The sequence below is a fragment of the Thermobia domestica genome, chromosome 10 (assembly GCF_964235325.1).
Source record: "Thermobia domestica chromosome 10, izTheDome1.hap1.1, whole genome shotgun sequence".
Lineage (NCBI taxonomy): Eukaryota > Metazoa > Arthropoda > Insecta > Zygentoma > Lepismatidae > Thermobia > Thermobia domestica.
The window spans coordinates 89,570,711-89,584,115 of record NC_137463.1 but is presented as its reverse complement, the minus strand read 5'-3'; the positions used below and the strand labels follow the sequence as shown (position 1 = coordinate 89,584,115).

The 13,405-nt window shown below is 36.5% G+C and overlaps 1 protein-coding gene across 4 annotated transcripts in view; it reads right to left on the bottom strand.

Moving 5' to 3' along the window:
- The window catches only part of LOC145662546 (E3 ubiquitin-protein ligase FANCL-like), a 59,323-nt gene that overhangs the window by 25,890 nt on the left and 20,028 nt on the right, over positions 1-13,405 (bottom strand). For all 4 annotated transcript variants that reach the window (XM_081728223.1, XM_081728221.1, XM_081728224.1 and 1 more), the window contains one exon: positions 11,256-11,519. In XM_081728223.1, the coding sequence (XP_081584349.1) occupies positions 11,256-11,519 (264 nt within the window). The remainder of the gene's footprint in view (positions 1-11,255; positions 11,520-13,405) is intronic.

Here is a 13,405-nt window from a genome sequence, read left to right as displayed (position 1 = left end):
TCCCTTCTTTACGAAATCCTGCCTGCCTAGAAGATTGCATTTCTATTTACATAATGACTCAAAAGCATGAGAGAGCTTCTCCATAGTTACGGGGAAAGGGAGCATGGAGAGGCTTTTCCCCTGCCCCAACTCTCTAAGAAAAATAAAAAAAAAACTCCTTTATGTTATTTTATAACGAATTATACATGAATGCTCAAAAACCGAGTTTTTCTCGCGGGACAACTCCTGGACTCTCACTCGACTGAGGGGTATTCCAGACTCCCAGAAAGTCCACACCCTCCACAGCAGACAAGCACTAAATCCGCCCATGCTCAAATTTTCAGACTTGAATGCACTCAAATTTCCCTTCGCACTTGCACATATAGAACTGCCAAATCCACCATTATTCTGTCAGCCATGCATGTTCTTGAAATTTGGTCTTCCATTGCGGTTTTGTTGGGTAATCAGAAAATTCATGTCATGAGGATTAACTTCCTGATCAATGAATTTATTGGGGAAGCGCGTAAGAGAATTGCTTTCTTATTTTTACTAAAAACTTTTCCATATTGAAAATATTTAAGTTCTATTAACTAACAATATCAGATTGAATTAAAAGCAATCGCCACATAGATCTAAATATCAGGGATACACTCAAGCACACGTATTGACAGTTTTAGCGAATTATTATAAAGACGCAAAAATACTTTTTAATGAAAAAAACAGATTTTTGATTGTATGAAATATATTTTTTTTTCCTCGTAAATACCGGACTCAGTTATGTATTTCTTTATCATTATAGGCACAAAAGAAGTCCCGACGAACTCAACAATACTTTTCGATTTCAGTATAAGTGAGTCGCCTAATACACTACTTTTTGTTTGGATTGGATCCATGATTTATTCCTTTTTATCATGCAACCCTCATCTGCAACCAACGTAACTAACTCAAGTTCTTGCGTAAGAGCAATTGGTGAACTTCTTTGTAGGCACCTCACTTTGTAGAAACAAAACAAAAATGGCGATGCTGGCAACTTCGAAATTGTACATAAGAAATAAAATTTTTAACGTGCAAGCTATTACTGTGTATAAAAATGTATTTATTAAAAGTATATTAGCATCCACTTTCCAGTGATGGTATGTCTTGATCACTGAAAAACCAGAGGCGGTATAGCATACCGCCTCACTTGGACCACTGTAGAAAAGGTTTTACGCCTGTACACATTCTTATTTTTGGATAAATTAGAAAGTTGTCCATCACCTCCGTGTAATACATATACTATAAAAGCGTACGGCAAGAATAACTGAAAAATCACGAAATAAAAAAAAAAATAAATAAATGCATAGAGTAAGATTTGAACATGGTTTAAAAGTATTGCATCAACACAAAAATAGACTACTTAACACGCATGGCTATCGCAACAACTACTGAGCGCTCCTTCAGTTGTATTGATATATAACGAACTCCTTGACAACCCTTCTTTTTATGACGACCTTTGTTTTTCGTCGAGAAGTGTGTGTGTTTTCTTTTAAAAAGTTTTCTCATTAATGCTAAGGTACTGTTTTGTCCTAGAAGCATCATTATATGAAGTGACCCAAGAGGAACTGAGAATTCCAAACAGCAAACTGTGAGCTGTGTTCGGAAGTCTTGTTTCTTTCTTCATTCCTTCTCCTCCTCCTCTCAGAATGCGTTGTTGCCAAAGTTACAACTTTAAGGGACTCAGAAAATTTTACTTGTGCACTTATAAATTGGAGAAGTGTTCATAAACCAATTGCTTCAAAAATACGTAAGTTCTCTTTGGGTCAAATACAAATTAGCACTTTTCAGTTCGTAATCCAAAAATTACTTTTTTTTTTTTTTTTTTTTTTTAACTTTCCTAAAGAAATATAGTTACATTATTTTAATAATTTTCCTACGATTTCTGTGATTGAATTCAATGATTTTAAAAAGGTGACTTTAACTTATACTAAACTTTGGAAAACTGAGAAAAATGTTTGAAACATGACTAAAAATTGTGACCATACATATATATATATATATAATTTATATGTAACGTTCAGCCAGGTATAAGTGCAATAAATAAACTATCCAAAATCCACGATTATTCAAGTGTAATACATGATAATTCCTACGCTATTACGAAAAATCACTGAGTTGATGTATTTAAGTTCTCAACATTTGCTTGGCAGGATTCCTACAAGATCTGACAAAAAACTTGTCAGACTTTTCAAGGAAATTCCTATGAAACGGTCTTTCTTTTCCCGTACAGCCGATATTTGGTCATTCTTCTAATGGGTCTCTCATGTATTTTACTTTCCTCTTATTTTTATGTAGAAGTGTATAATGGCAACGTTCTTTCACTAGACAGACACCTAACCTCGTGCGCGCGTGCGCGTATTTGTGCGCTCTTTCTTTCTCTCTCTCTTTTCTACAAATAGCTAAAAAAAATATCATGTAGCATACAGTGCCAGAGAATCGCTTTACCCAAAAACAAAAAGTAAATAAAAATTTTATCTTTTATTGTACATTCTTTGCAACGTTTATTTGAAATACGAGGCTCGACAATAAAGTAATGAGATTTTTTTTCAGCTGATGCTGGCAACCCTGCAGACTGAAACCGCCGCCAGCGTGTGACCTTGGGCCTGCTCCACTAGTACAGCACGTGGTACTCACGAAATATTATTCATTGTGGAGTTAGAAGTTGAAGAGTGGGGTCGTGTGTTGGACTTCCGTCAGAACAATGGAAGCACGTAATATTCAGCAGCGCTACGCAATCTCCTGTGTGAAACTTGGTGAGGCTGCCGTGGTAACATACCGGAAGCTTCAGCAGGCCTTTGGAAATGACGTGTTATCAATGCAACAGATATATCGTTGGCACAAAATATTTGCGGAAGGCAGAACAAAAATCGAAGATGGACACCGCAGCGGGCGACCCACAACAACACGAACGGAAGAGAACACAGACAGGGTGAGGGAACTTGTGCGAGCGGATGGACGATTAACCGTGAAAATGATTCCGAATGAACTGAACATGAATCGAAAAACAGTGCGTCTGATATTAACTGAAAATTTGGGAATGCGAAAAGTGTGTGTGCCAAACTGGCTTCGAAAAATCTCATACAGCAACAAAAAGATGACCGAAGGATGCATTGTCTGTTCGGCAGTATTTGGCATCAAAATCCATTACAGTGCTACCACACCCTCCTTATTCACCGGACATCGCCCCGTGTGATCTCTTTTATGTTCCCACAGGTGAAAGCAGTTCTTAAAGGACACCATTTTGAAGCAGAAACAGACATTCAAACAGCTGTAACACACGTTTTGGCAGGCATCCCAAAAGATGACTTCCAGAGATGCTACCAACAATGGAAACGTCGATGGAGTAAGTGTGTGCAGGCACAAGGGGAGTACTTTGAAGGTGATCACATTGTGGTTAGTTAAAAATGTAAGTAAAGTTGTTTTTTCCATCAATTCTCATTACTTTATTGTCAGCCCTCGTATACACCATGATTATCGATACACAATTATTATCAAACTTTGAAAATGGATGTTCGACTAACTCGTGCACAAGATTCAGGTCACGTGGTTTCTAAGCGTAAACTTACTTTCACTATAACTTAAAACGAAAAAGAAAAAAAAATGTATGAGGTCGCATGACTTTGGAACCGCCATTCATTCAATTGAATTAATTTTATAGAAGTGCACCTCTTCTCGAAAATATGCTTCGTCGTGTTACCATATGAGCCGCATGTCACTAAAACGAAGACTTTTTGAATTTCTGGAATAACCATCCCTTGAAACATTGCAAGTTATTGGTTATGCTTTAAAAAAGAATGGTTTTCGGACCTTTCATCCAAAACACCACCCCAAGCACATTTAGGAGTGTTTAAATCTTCGGTGGTAATGTCATATGGGTTTACAGTGCTCCAGTAAACACACACAATTGTGCCTGTTTATACGCCATTACACTAAGAAAGACTTCACACTGGCACTCAAAATTGTAGTCTAAACGTCAGGATGAGCTTCATTTTGCATGAGGAGTCGTTGGCAAAGCTCAAAAGAACAGGTCACATGATCTTCAGGTAGCGTTTGAGAATATCTTTGGTCGATATCATTTCAGCTTTAAAATGTGTATCAGACCTTCTTAATGGTAATGAGTAATATCTAATTCGTTTATTTATTAATTATTATTATTATTATTCCTTTTGTTTAAAAAAATATCCGGAAGACTTATGTGAACTAAAGACACATTAAATTTTAACCCCATCACTTACAGAAGATGTTAGTGCGAACAATTATGAAAAGCAGAAATCACGGTTTGAGAAGTGACTTTTCTTTACAAGATGTAAAAGTTACTAAAAAGATCACCTAGAAGTGCACAATAGCCCAGTAGTTACAGAAAATAATTGGGTAATATTTTTATGGTACAATTTTTGGACCAACTTTCAAAATGTGATTTTCTTTAAAAAATAAAATATTTTATAAACAAATAAATAAAACATTTCAGATGGAAGCTGAAGTTTCAAAAATTTATCTTTTCTGCTACTTGAAGTAAGAAGCTCCTTTTTCTTCCTGGGACGTGGTTCTCCAGACCTCTTGTCACGAAGCCCTTGTTCACTATTTGGGCATCAATACATAACTTCCGCTGTTCTATCTTAGGCCCGGCGAGCAAGAAAACTTGAGTTGATTCTGTCCTCCTAAATCTGTACCAGCTCCTATGTGACTGTTTTTCGAAACGTTTTGGAAATCGGAATGTTGTAATTGGAGACAGCTTTCTTTGGATATTAACGTAGGATGCAGAATTTTGTTTTCTTTTTTACAAGATGCATAAGGCTAGAACGACGACAAATTAACAGCATTATTGTGTTCAAGTGTTTAGTTATCACATCCGGGAAGAGAAAGATCAGACTGATCGAAATATATTGTTAGACGAATAAAAATTAGCTTTACAGAAGCAATAAATTGCAATGGTACAATTTTAATACCAAATAGTGACACAAAGTTTATATAGGAGGGAAATACTTTTAAACTAATAATCACAAAATATTGTAAAAGAAAAGGAAAATGTCCTAGAGAAAAAGGAAAAGGAAAATGTAAGTTAAAGTACTGGTTACAAGTTACAAACGATTTATTGTCGGAGTATATAAACAGGAAAAGAAAAAGAAATGACTACTAGAAAATCAAAAAGGTGGCTGTTTGATTGATTGGTTATGTGATACTTGTAACTATCTGCCATGTCTCTATATAAAAGAAATGCTGGCTGACAAATTGATCAACGCCCAGTTCAAACCGCTTAAGCTACAAACTTGAAATATTGACAGTGCATAGTATTTGTGACGTAAGGTACCACTAAGGAAGGATTATTTGGAAATTTGACGGAAACGGAGGGGAAATAGGGGTGTTTTTCCTTCACGTTTTTCTTTCTTATAAAAAAATGAAACATGGGTCTATTTCTTTTAAATGGGAAGTCCATGTACCAAATTTCATATCTCTACCCTTTCTAGATCAGGAGATACGGACATTTTCTTTTCTACATGAATGACACAAGAAGTCCTGACTGGGTTACTAAGCAACGCCCAGGCCAAATCGATTACGCTACAAACTTGAAATCTTGTCAATGCAGTGTCGGACTGGAACCGTCAGAGCTAGGCGGAAATGGAAACAAAGGGGCGCCTCATGGATAAATTAATGTGAAGATTTTTGCTTTCAAAATGCCCTTTTAATTCGTTCACATCATTAAGCATACACAGTTACACACAAAACGACTAGGACGAAATACGATAAATGTTGCATAGCACAGAATAATAATATAATTCCAGCCAACAAAAATATGAATGTAGGACAGATAAACTATCGGGAGCCTACCTATTTCAACACAAGCAGAAGGAAAACAATACCACTAGGTACAATTGTATGACTATTTTAAATTTCATAGCATGAGTAATCGTTTAAGATTTCTTGAGTTTTCTGCTATTTTCTTATAACAACATCGGGACATATTCACAGGAAAAGAGTGGACATACTCAGTGTTAAGGAGCATTAAGGGGAGGAGTCCATGTTTGGGGACTGTAGATAATTTGAAGTTGGTATTGTAAGCTCAAATAGCTATATGTAAAGAGCTGCTGTCATTAGAGTTTCGGATTTCAACCATTTGTTTCGTAAACTTCTTGCTGTGGCCTTAATATTTCCATCAAAGCCATTGGATGTACTTATTTCCTGCAGTACAATGATTATTAAACTGTACTTCTTGATATCATAACCAAAATATTCGTTCCTACAGAACACAGCTGAAAGAGACTTATGTTAAGCCCATAATCGTGTTACTTCAAGATTCTGAAGCTATTTAACTTTATCGTGACCTGTACACTCCTTTTAACTGTTTCCATCCAAATCGACATTCGCAAATGTGAATCGCGAATGAAAGTTCCTGTAGACTGAACTAATCCAAATAAATTTTGGAGCACAGTGTTGCATCAGTGAGAAGGTTAAGAACATGTGACATACCATAAAAATACATCACTCTAGGACTCTCCTATTTTAGTAAGGTTTGCACAAACCATTGTATTTGCCCTTCATATTAGCTGCCCCGTCAAAGGAAAAGCTTGTCAATAGATAGTCCAATACTGCTGAGCTTTTATTCTATAACTTCCAGCATTCTTCTCTTGTGGTCTTGTGAAGGCTAATTAGCTTAACTAAGCTTTCACAAACAAAAGTTTTGAATGTGTATCGTAAAACTAAGCATAGTTGATCTAGAATTGTCACATCTTGAGTGGAATGTATTTGCAAACTATAAATTTCAGCAGAAAGAACTTTACTAATAATAGTTTTCTGAAAATGTTTTCCTAGTATAACTATCACCTTATTAACAAAAGATTTTGAAAGAAATATAATTAAGGAACCGTGTCCTAAAGAGTGCTCTTTGCCTTTGTTCATTTTCTCTTTTCGTTTTTGACTATGTTGTGTGGACAATTGAAACATGCTTCTTTAACACCGGATCATACTCAGCAATTAACAGTTCTTAACTAACTCTAAGAAGTTCCCATGGTTTACACTTCTGTCAGAGAGACAGTAGGCACTTTCAATTTTACGACGACAGGCAATGCCGTGACGGCCAATGAACAAAACAATATAATTATTCGCTGAACAACGCGACGCTTTTCTTCTGCTTCCTTCTTGAGGACGTTACTAAGTTGGAATTCAGAAGCGAAGCGATGTCGTCACTGCGTTTAGCGGATGTGAGCAAAAACGGAATATAAAGACAATAATGGAAATATTAACTAAAATTTTCTTGAGATGAATACAACTAAGCCTCTTTTGTTGTGACAAAAGGGCGCCATAAGGGTTGGGTGCAGGCGGAGATCTCCACCTCTCCACCCTGCCCAGTCCGACACTGTGTCAGTGCATAGGAATTGTAATGTAAGGTACCATTAAGTTAGGACTTTTGGAAATCAGAAGGAGGGAGGTGATGTGGATGATAATTATTTAGTAAAGTGTCTGAATCTCTGAAAACTAGAGACATGAAATATGGAATATGGACTTCTAACTTGAAATAATTAGACATGTGTTTCACAGTTTTTTGATAGGAAAGAAAAAAGGGCAGGGCTACAACTGTTATAACAGGATGACCATATCTCGAAATCCTTTAAGGTTTGAGACATGAAATTTGGTAAGACTTTTAAAAACTGAGATAAGAGGTGCGAGGCAGTAGGCAAACAAACAAGGTGGTATCGGCATGAAGTCCTCAGCTAGCCGAACGCTAGTTTTGAATATTTTGACGGAAAAACGAGTAGGAGATCAATCTCTGTTTCAAAACACACGAGAAAACACGAGTTCTGAGTAGATAAGTGGCAATGGGAAGGTAATACTAGCGATGCTGTGCATTGCTAAATGAGTTTTTGTCTTTCTTTCTTTCTTAAATTGGAGATTTTTCATCGCCTTCCTCTTTGCTAATTTTTAATCCCACTCAATAAGAATATTCATAAACTTCCAAAGAGAACACACATCTTGTTTCACCAAAAGCATATTCCTTTTTGAAAGAAAGTTCATCAGAAATATAATCTTAACATTAGGGTGAGTATCCCTATTGTCTTGGATGCTAACCAAAAGCCATACGCATCATTGAGAACCCTGAAGGAAAATATTCGCAATGTATCACGAAAATCGGGTAACGTTAAGAAAAACTATGGATAACATGGTTTCATACAATAGGATGGTTTCATCTACTTTTATTTGACTAATTTTAATTCCAGAGAGTAAGAGTAAGTTTCTAATCTCAACCAAAACATACACCGTGTTTCATAAAATTTGGAGAATGAATATATATATATATAAACCTATTCCTTCATTATTTAGCGATTTCAACAACTACAATAAACAGAAATAACTGACAAGTCTCGGAAAAAAAAAAATACCTGTCATACTGTACCAAAACTGTACTTTCTTACAGTTTACAAAATTATACCACTAAACCAGGAAGTTGACAGTTAACTGGACTTCATTTATAAAATTGGTGTCTAAAATGGTTACAATAAACACTCGTTAGAGAAAATCGAAAGAAAAAGCTCTAAAACATTTTTACTTTCATATTATATATATATATATATATATATATATATATATATATATATACCAAAAAAACATAAGAACTCCAAAATAACAAAACTGGACTTACTTCCAGAATGAAAAAAAAAATTGCAAAAATATGCTTTTAGGGTGGCCTTCAAACTACCAAAAAATACGTAAACAAATTTTAACAGGATACAGGATACAAAAGTTACCACAAAGATCCAAAAGTAAACTGATAGTGTGTACTTGTGACCAAATCTAAATAGGTATGACAAATATATCTGAACTAAAATAGAAGCTTATATTAGGACAAGAGGACAACAATCAAACGGTTTCAGGACTATCAAAACACCAAATAGAATCTAAGCATACTATAAAACAAAACAAGAATTTCGTACTGAACTTCCTCGCTTATTAGAAGACAACATTACGAATCCTCCTTCATTAGAAAAGAGAATCCTAATCAAACCTGAATAAGATAGCCTAGACAAGCAATGGAATTACATAATAAATTATAACAAATAAGAAAATTTTATATCGTTACAGCACTGCGCTGCTATGTTACTGCACCAAAATTTCCACAACCACGAATTAGTACAAGCCCTCTTCCCTGGCCTAGTGACTAGCGCGTGTGGCTTTGATGCATGTGGCCCCTGGTTCGATTCTCGGTGGAAAGCGCAAAATAATAATAATTTCACAATCATTCATTTTCATTTATCATCTGTCACCTTTAGCCTAAAGGACATAACATAGGACGTTAAACTAAAACATTTCATCTTGAAAATGTTTCCTGTTAGTAAACTTCAGGAAACATGCATCTAGTCCAATGTTAATGGATATGAAAACATTGTTTCAAGAAAAGAAATATGACGGCTAAGATGCGTTCATATTAAAGTGTTTTGTGTACAGTTTATCAATTCTTAGAAGAAATTAGACGTACTAATCTACTTAATTTTCTCTTTAACTGCTGAAGTTATTCTTCTTCTATATACAAAACAAAAAACTGGGAATATGAAGACCTTAAGAAGTAATTCTGAAAAAGACCTGCTAGAAAAAGAAAACAGTGAGGTTTCTGAATTACTGCAGTAAATTATAACTTCACAACGCACCAAAGGTAGCAATATCTGCTCTTTCATACAGAGCGTCTCACTCGTAAGGGGCCCTGGGAAAAGAATTATAAAAATCTTAATAAAGGAGGATATGAAACCAAATTTGTACATGACATACGTTTATGGTTGAGAAATGAAGGTACGTTACAAGAGGTGCTGGAAGTGACCTCCCCCAACCTGTATACATAGTTCAACACTGCGCTACATGTTTGTGAATGTTGCTGCCAGAGTATTGTGCGTGACTGTCTGGATTTCAAGGCGGATGTCTCACGTAACTCGTCGACGTGGCAGCATTGTAAATCTGTGAAATGTAGCAACAATGAGGTTCCGCGAGCTGTGTGTAGGTTTCTTGTTTCAGTGTATACTAACTTATTATTCGTGGTGTTCCGTGTGACTTGCTTCTTCCGGTGTTTGATTCTGAAGATGTATCGATATTCTGAGGAAAAACGCGTGTTTCTTGAAAAACAGTGTTGGATAAGTAGTTACTTTAAAATATATCAGCGACTGTTTTTAGAACGTTTCGTTAGTTGACATAAACCATCTAAACACTGCATTTAAGGCTTGGTAACGAAGCTGGAAACAAAGGAAACGTTGTTAGATTTGCACCGCGGGTGGCGCCCGCAGTTATCGGGAAAAAAATGTGGGTGAGGCAAAGACACGATTGTTGGCGTCGCCTTTAAAGTCTCTTGTGAATGTTTTACAAAAAGTTATTGCCTTCCGCAGTGAGTAGAATCTTCTTTTGTTGTTTTAAGCACTTTTCACTAATCACTCTAATACTTTTTTTTTTGTGTGTGTGTGTGTGTGTGTGTGCAGGGACGGACGCAAGAGAAGGGCTCTGGGGGTCCATTCCCCTCCCGAAATAATGACTTTTCCGTAAGTTTAATGTAATTTTAGGGGTGACTTTACACAAATTTTAATATAATTTATCCTCATATTGAATTTGAACCTCCGAAAGCTTTGGACTTCCCCCTTCCGAACTAAATTCCTGCGTACGTGTCTGTGTTCTTGGATCTCTTATTGTTTGTGTTTTTACTTCTAATGTGTGCCTATCGTTTTTTTAAAGTAAGCTAATTATTTATTTTTTCTTGAAAATAGTTGTCGGGATACAGTCGTAATTCTTAAGACAGTGATCTGAATTTTAATTCTTGTCGTTAGTATTCACAAAAGCTAGTGTTTGTCAGAATACTTGGGCCTATCTTTTCTTTTACATGATTAGGAACTAACAATAATAAAGTGAAACTATAGCGTAGCAGCTTACATGAAAGATGGCTAGGGAACATGCCTACAGCGCTAACCGAAATATAGAACAAAATTAAGCTGTGAAGACTAGGACTGACAAGGTAAATTTTAAGTCTTTTACAACTTTAGAACTTTTGGGCCAAATGACTTAACTTGGTAAACAAGATCACAGAGTAAGAGTTGAAACTCTTCAGGAAAAATCTTACGCAATCAATGAAGGCAGTGCTCCACTTTTCCCCTTAACAACTAGTTGTAACAGGGTTGTCAATGAATAAAGTTCAATGATGGAATTTTCTTTCTTGTGCCGTAAATTTAGTTAGTTTAATAGTCATGTTGCAATATAACTTCTATTTATTTACCACTTACCTTATTCCAAGAAAAATTTAACTCTAGTGGGAAATCCACTATCCACTGTGGTCGCTCTGAAGGAAAATGAGGACCACATATTACTTGAAGTATATGTTCTCTATTACTTCCATCTGTAGTCGTGAGATGAACTTCGGACAAATCATCATTAATAAAGGACACACGGGACCAACCTATATTCTGGAGACTATTTATTAGTTCACTGTAGAAATTCACGTTAATCTGTGCTGTTCTGTTTGCAGGGGTTCTTTGAAGCTTCATTGCCTAATAAAATTAAACCAATGCAAAATGTACACTATTAACTACTGAATCTAGTTCTACACTAATAAATAATACAACTTTTTCTTTTGCTAAATTACATTATAATTAAACTGTCCCTCCAACATGGTCGCAGTTAAGATACGTGAATTAATTTTGAATTACACTAATTTTATTCAGTGTAAATCATGTAGTTTGGTCAGAAAAGAAAATGCAAATTAGTTGATGTAACATAAAATTAAGACAAAAGAAAGTAAAGTACAGAAATATTTTTTTTTTAAGTGAGTGAGTGAGTAGGAGGACAATTGGGACCTCAGTATCGAGACTATATGTCCCCGTTACGATTTACACGGTTGCTCAGGACTGCAACACTAAAAGAAGAACCGGCTAAAACGAATAGGGTTCAAATGAACAAAAGTGCTACTAAATGGAAAGAAGAAAAGAAAAACAAAAGCAAAAGTACAAAATAAAAGAATAAATAAGATAAAATATATAACATTAACAATATATAGAAAACAACACTAAAAACTGAGAAAAAATATAAAAATTTAGCAGCAATAAAACAAGCACAACAAACTAAAACAGCTCAGAGAACGTGGGCAACCCAAGAATGAGAAATGAACTTAAGTACCCGGCTAACAACATCACTATTATCCACCAAGGCACGGGTGAGTAGACAAGGCTGTCCAAAACGTTCTCTGAGATCGGAGTATTCAGGACATTCAACAAGAATGTGCTGCATACTCAGCGGGACAATATAACACTTCACAATACGGACGATTCAATCTCCGCAGCAAGTAGCAATGCGTCAGTTGAGAGTGGCCGATACGCAAACGCGTCAGGAGCACTTCATCTCGACGTTTAGGCTGCGAGGACGTCTGCCAGTCCCCAAGAAGTGGCTTCGCAACGTGAAGTTTATTCTCACCGCCTGGTACCAATCTGCTTGCCAGTGAGAGCGCAGCACGATGTTAAAATGGCTACAGAGATCGGAGCAAGGAAGATTGTGCTCCAAGGCAACCACGGCCAAGGCGGCGTTCTTGGCAGCTGTGTCTGCGCGTTTTTTCCCCGGAATGCCGACATGACCCGGCACCCAGTAGACAACGACGACACAGTCCTATTGCTGTAGCTGATGGCATCTCACAAGAATGTCTAGAACAAGGGCATTTCGGCTAAAGACAATTCTGTAGGTTAACGAGAACGCTCCGAGAGTCGGCGCAAACCAGCACGCGACGTAGCGAAAGCGTGAAAGCATGGTCAAGGGCAAGCTTAACGGCATGTAATTCGGCAGTAAAAATGGAACTCAGGCGATGTAAACTGAATTCTGAGCTGCCCTCGTCGGTAACAAAGGCACAGTCAACAGAATCCCCATCCTTAGAACCGTCCGTAAAAAATACAGTAAAATCGGGATACTGATCTAACGAAGCTCCAAACTCCTGCTGATATACCTGAGAACAGGCGCGCTGTTTGGAATGCACCGAGACTAAGGGAAATATTGCTAATGAGATAAAGAATAATAGTGGAATATAGAGAGTAGGAGGAAACTAAAGCCACACACATGGTGTTTCTTCACTACTAAGCCCCCACGGTGGGAGTTAGGATTGAACGAGGGGCCCCACACACCAGAGCAAGGCCAATATCTCTTAACTAAAGTAACTCTCCAACTGCCTCACAATGTTTGGTAAACATCTAATATTATATAAATTACTTTCCCCGTCCTAAAGATGCAAATAATTACAATGACAAATGACAAAATAAGAAAAGTATTTTACTGAATTCCAAGAAAGATTGGTCTTGTGCAATGCAGATCTCAACAGGTATTCACATATTCAAAAATACCAAAATATCCATCTCTTAAAGGTACAATGACGCAAATAGAAGCCAGATTCTTTCAA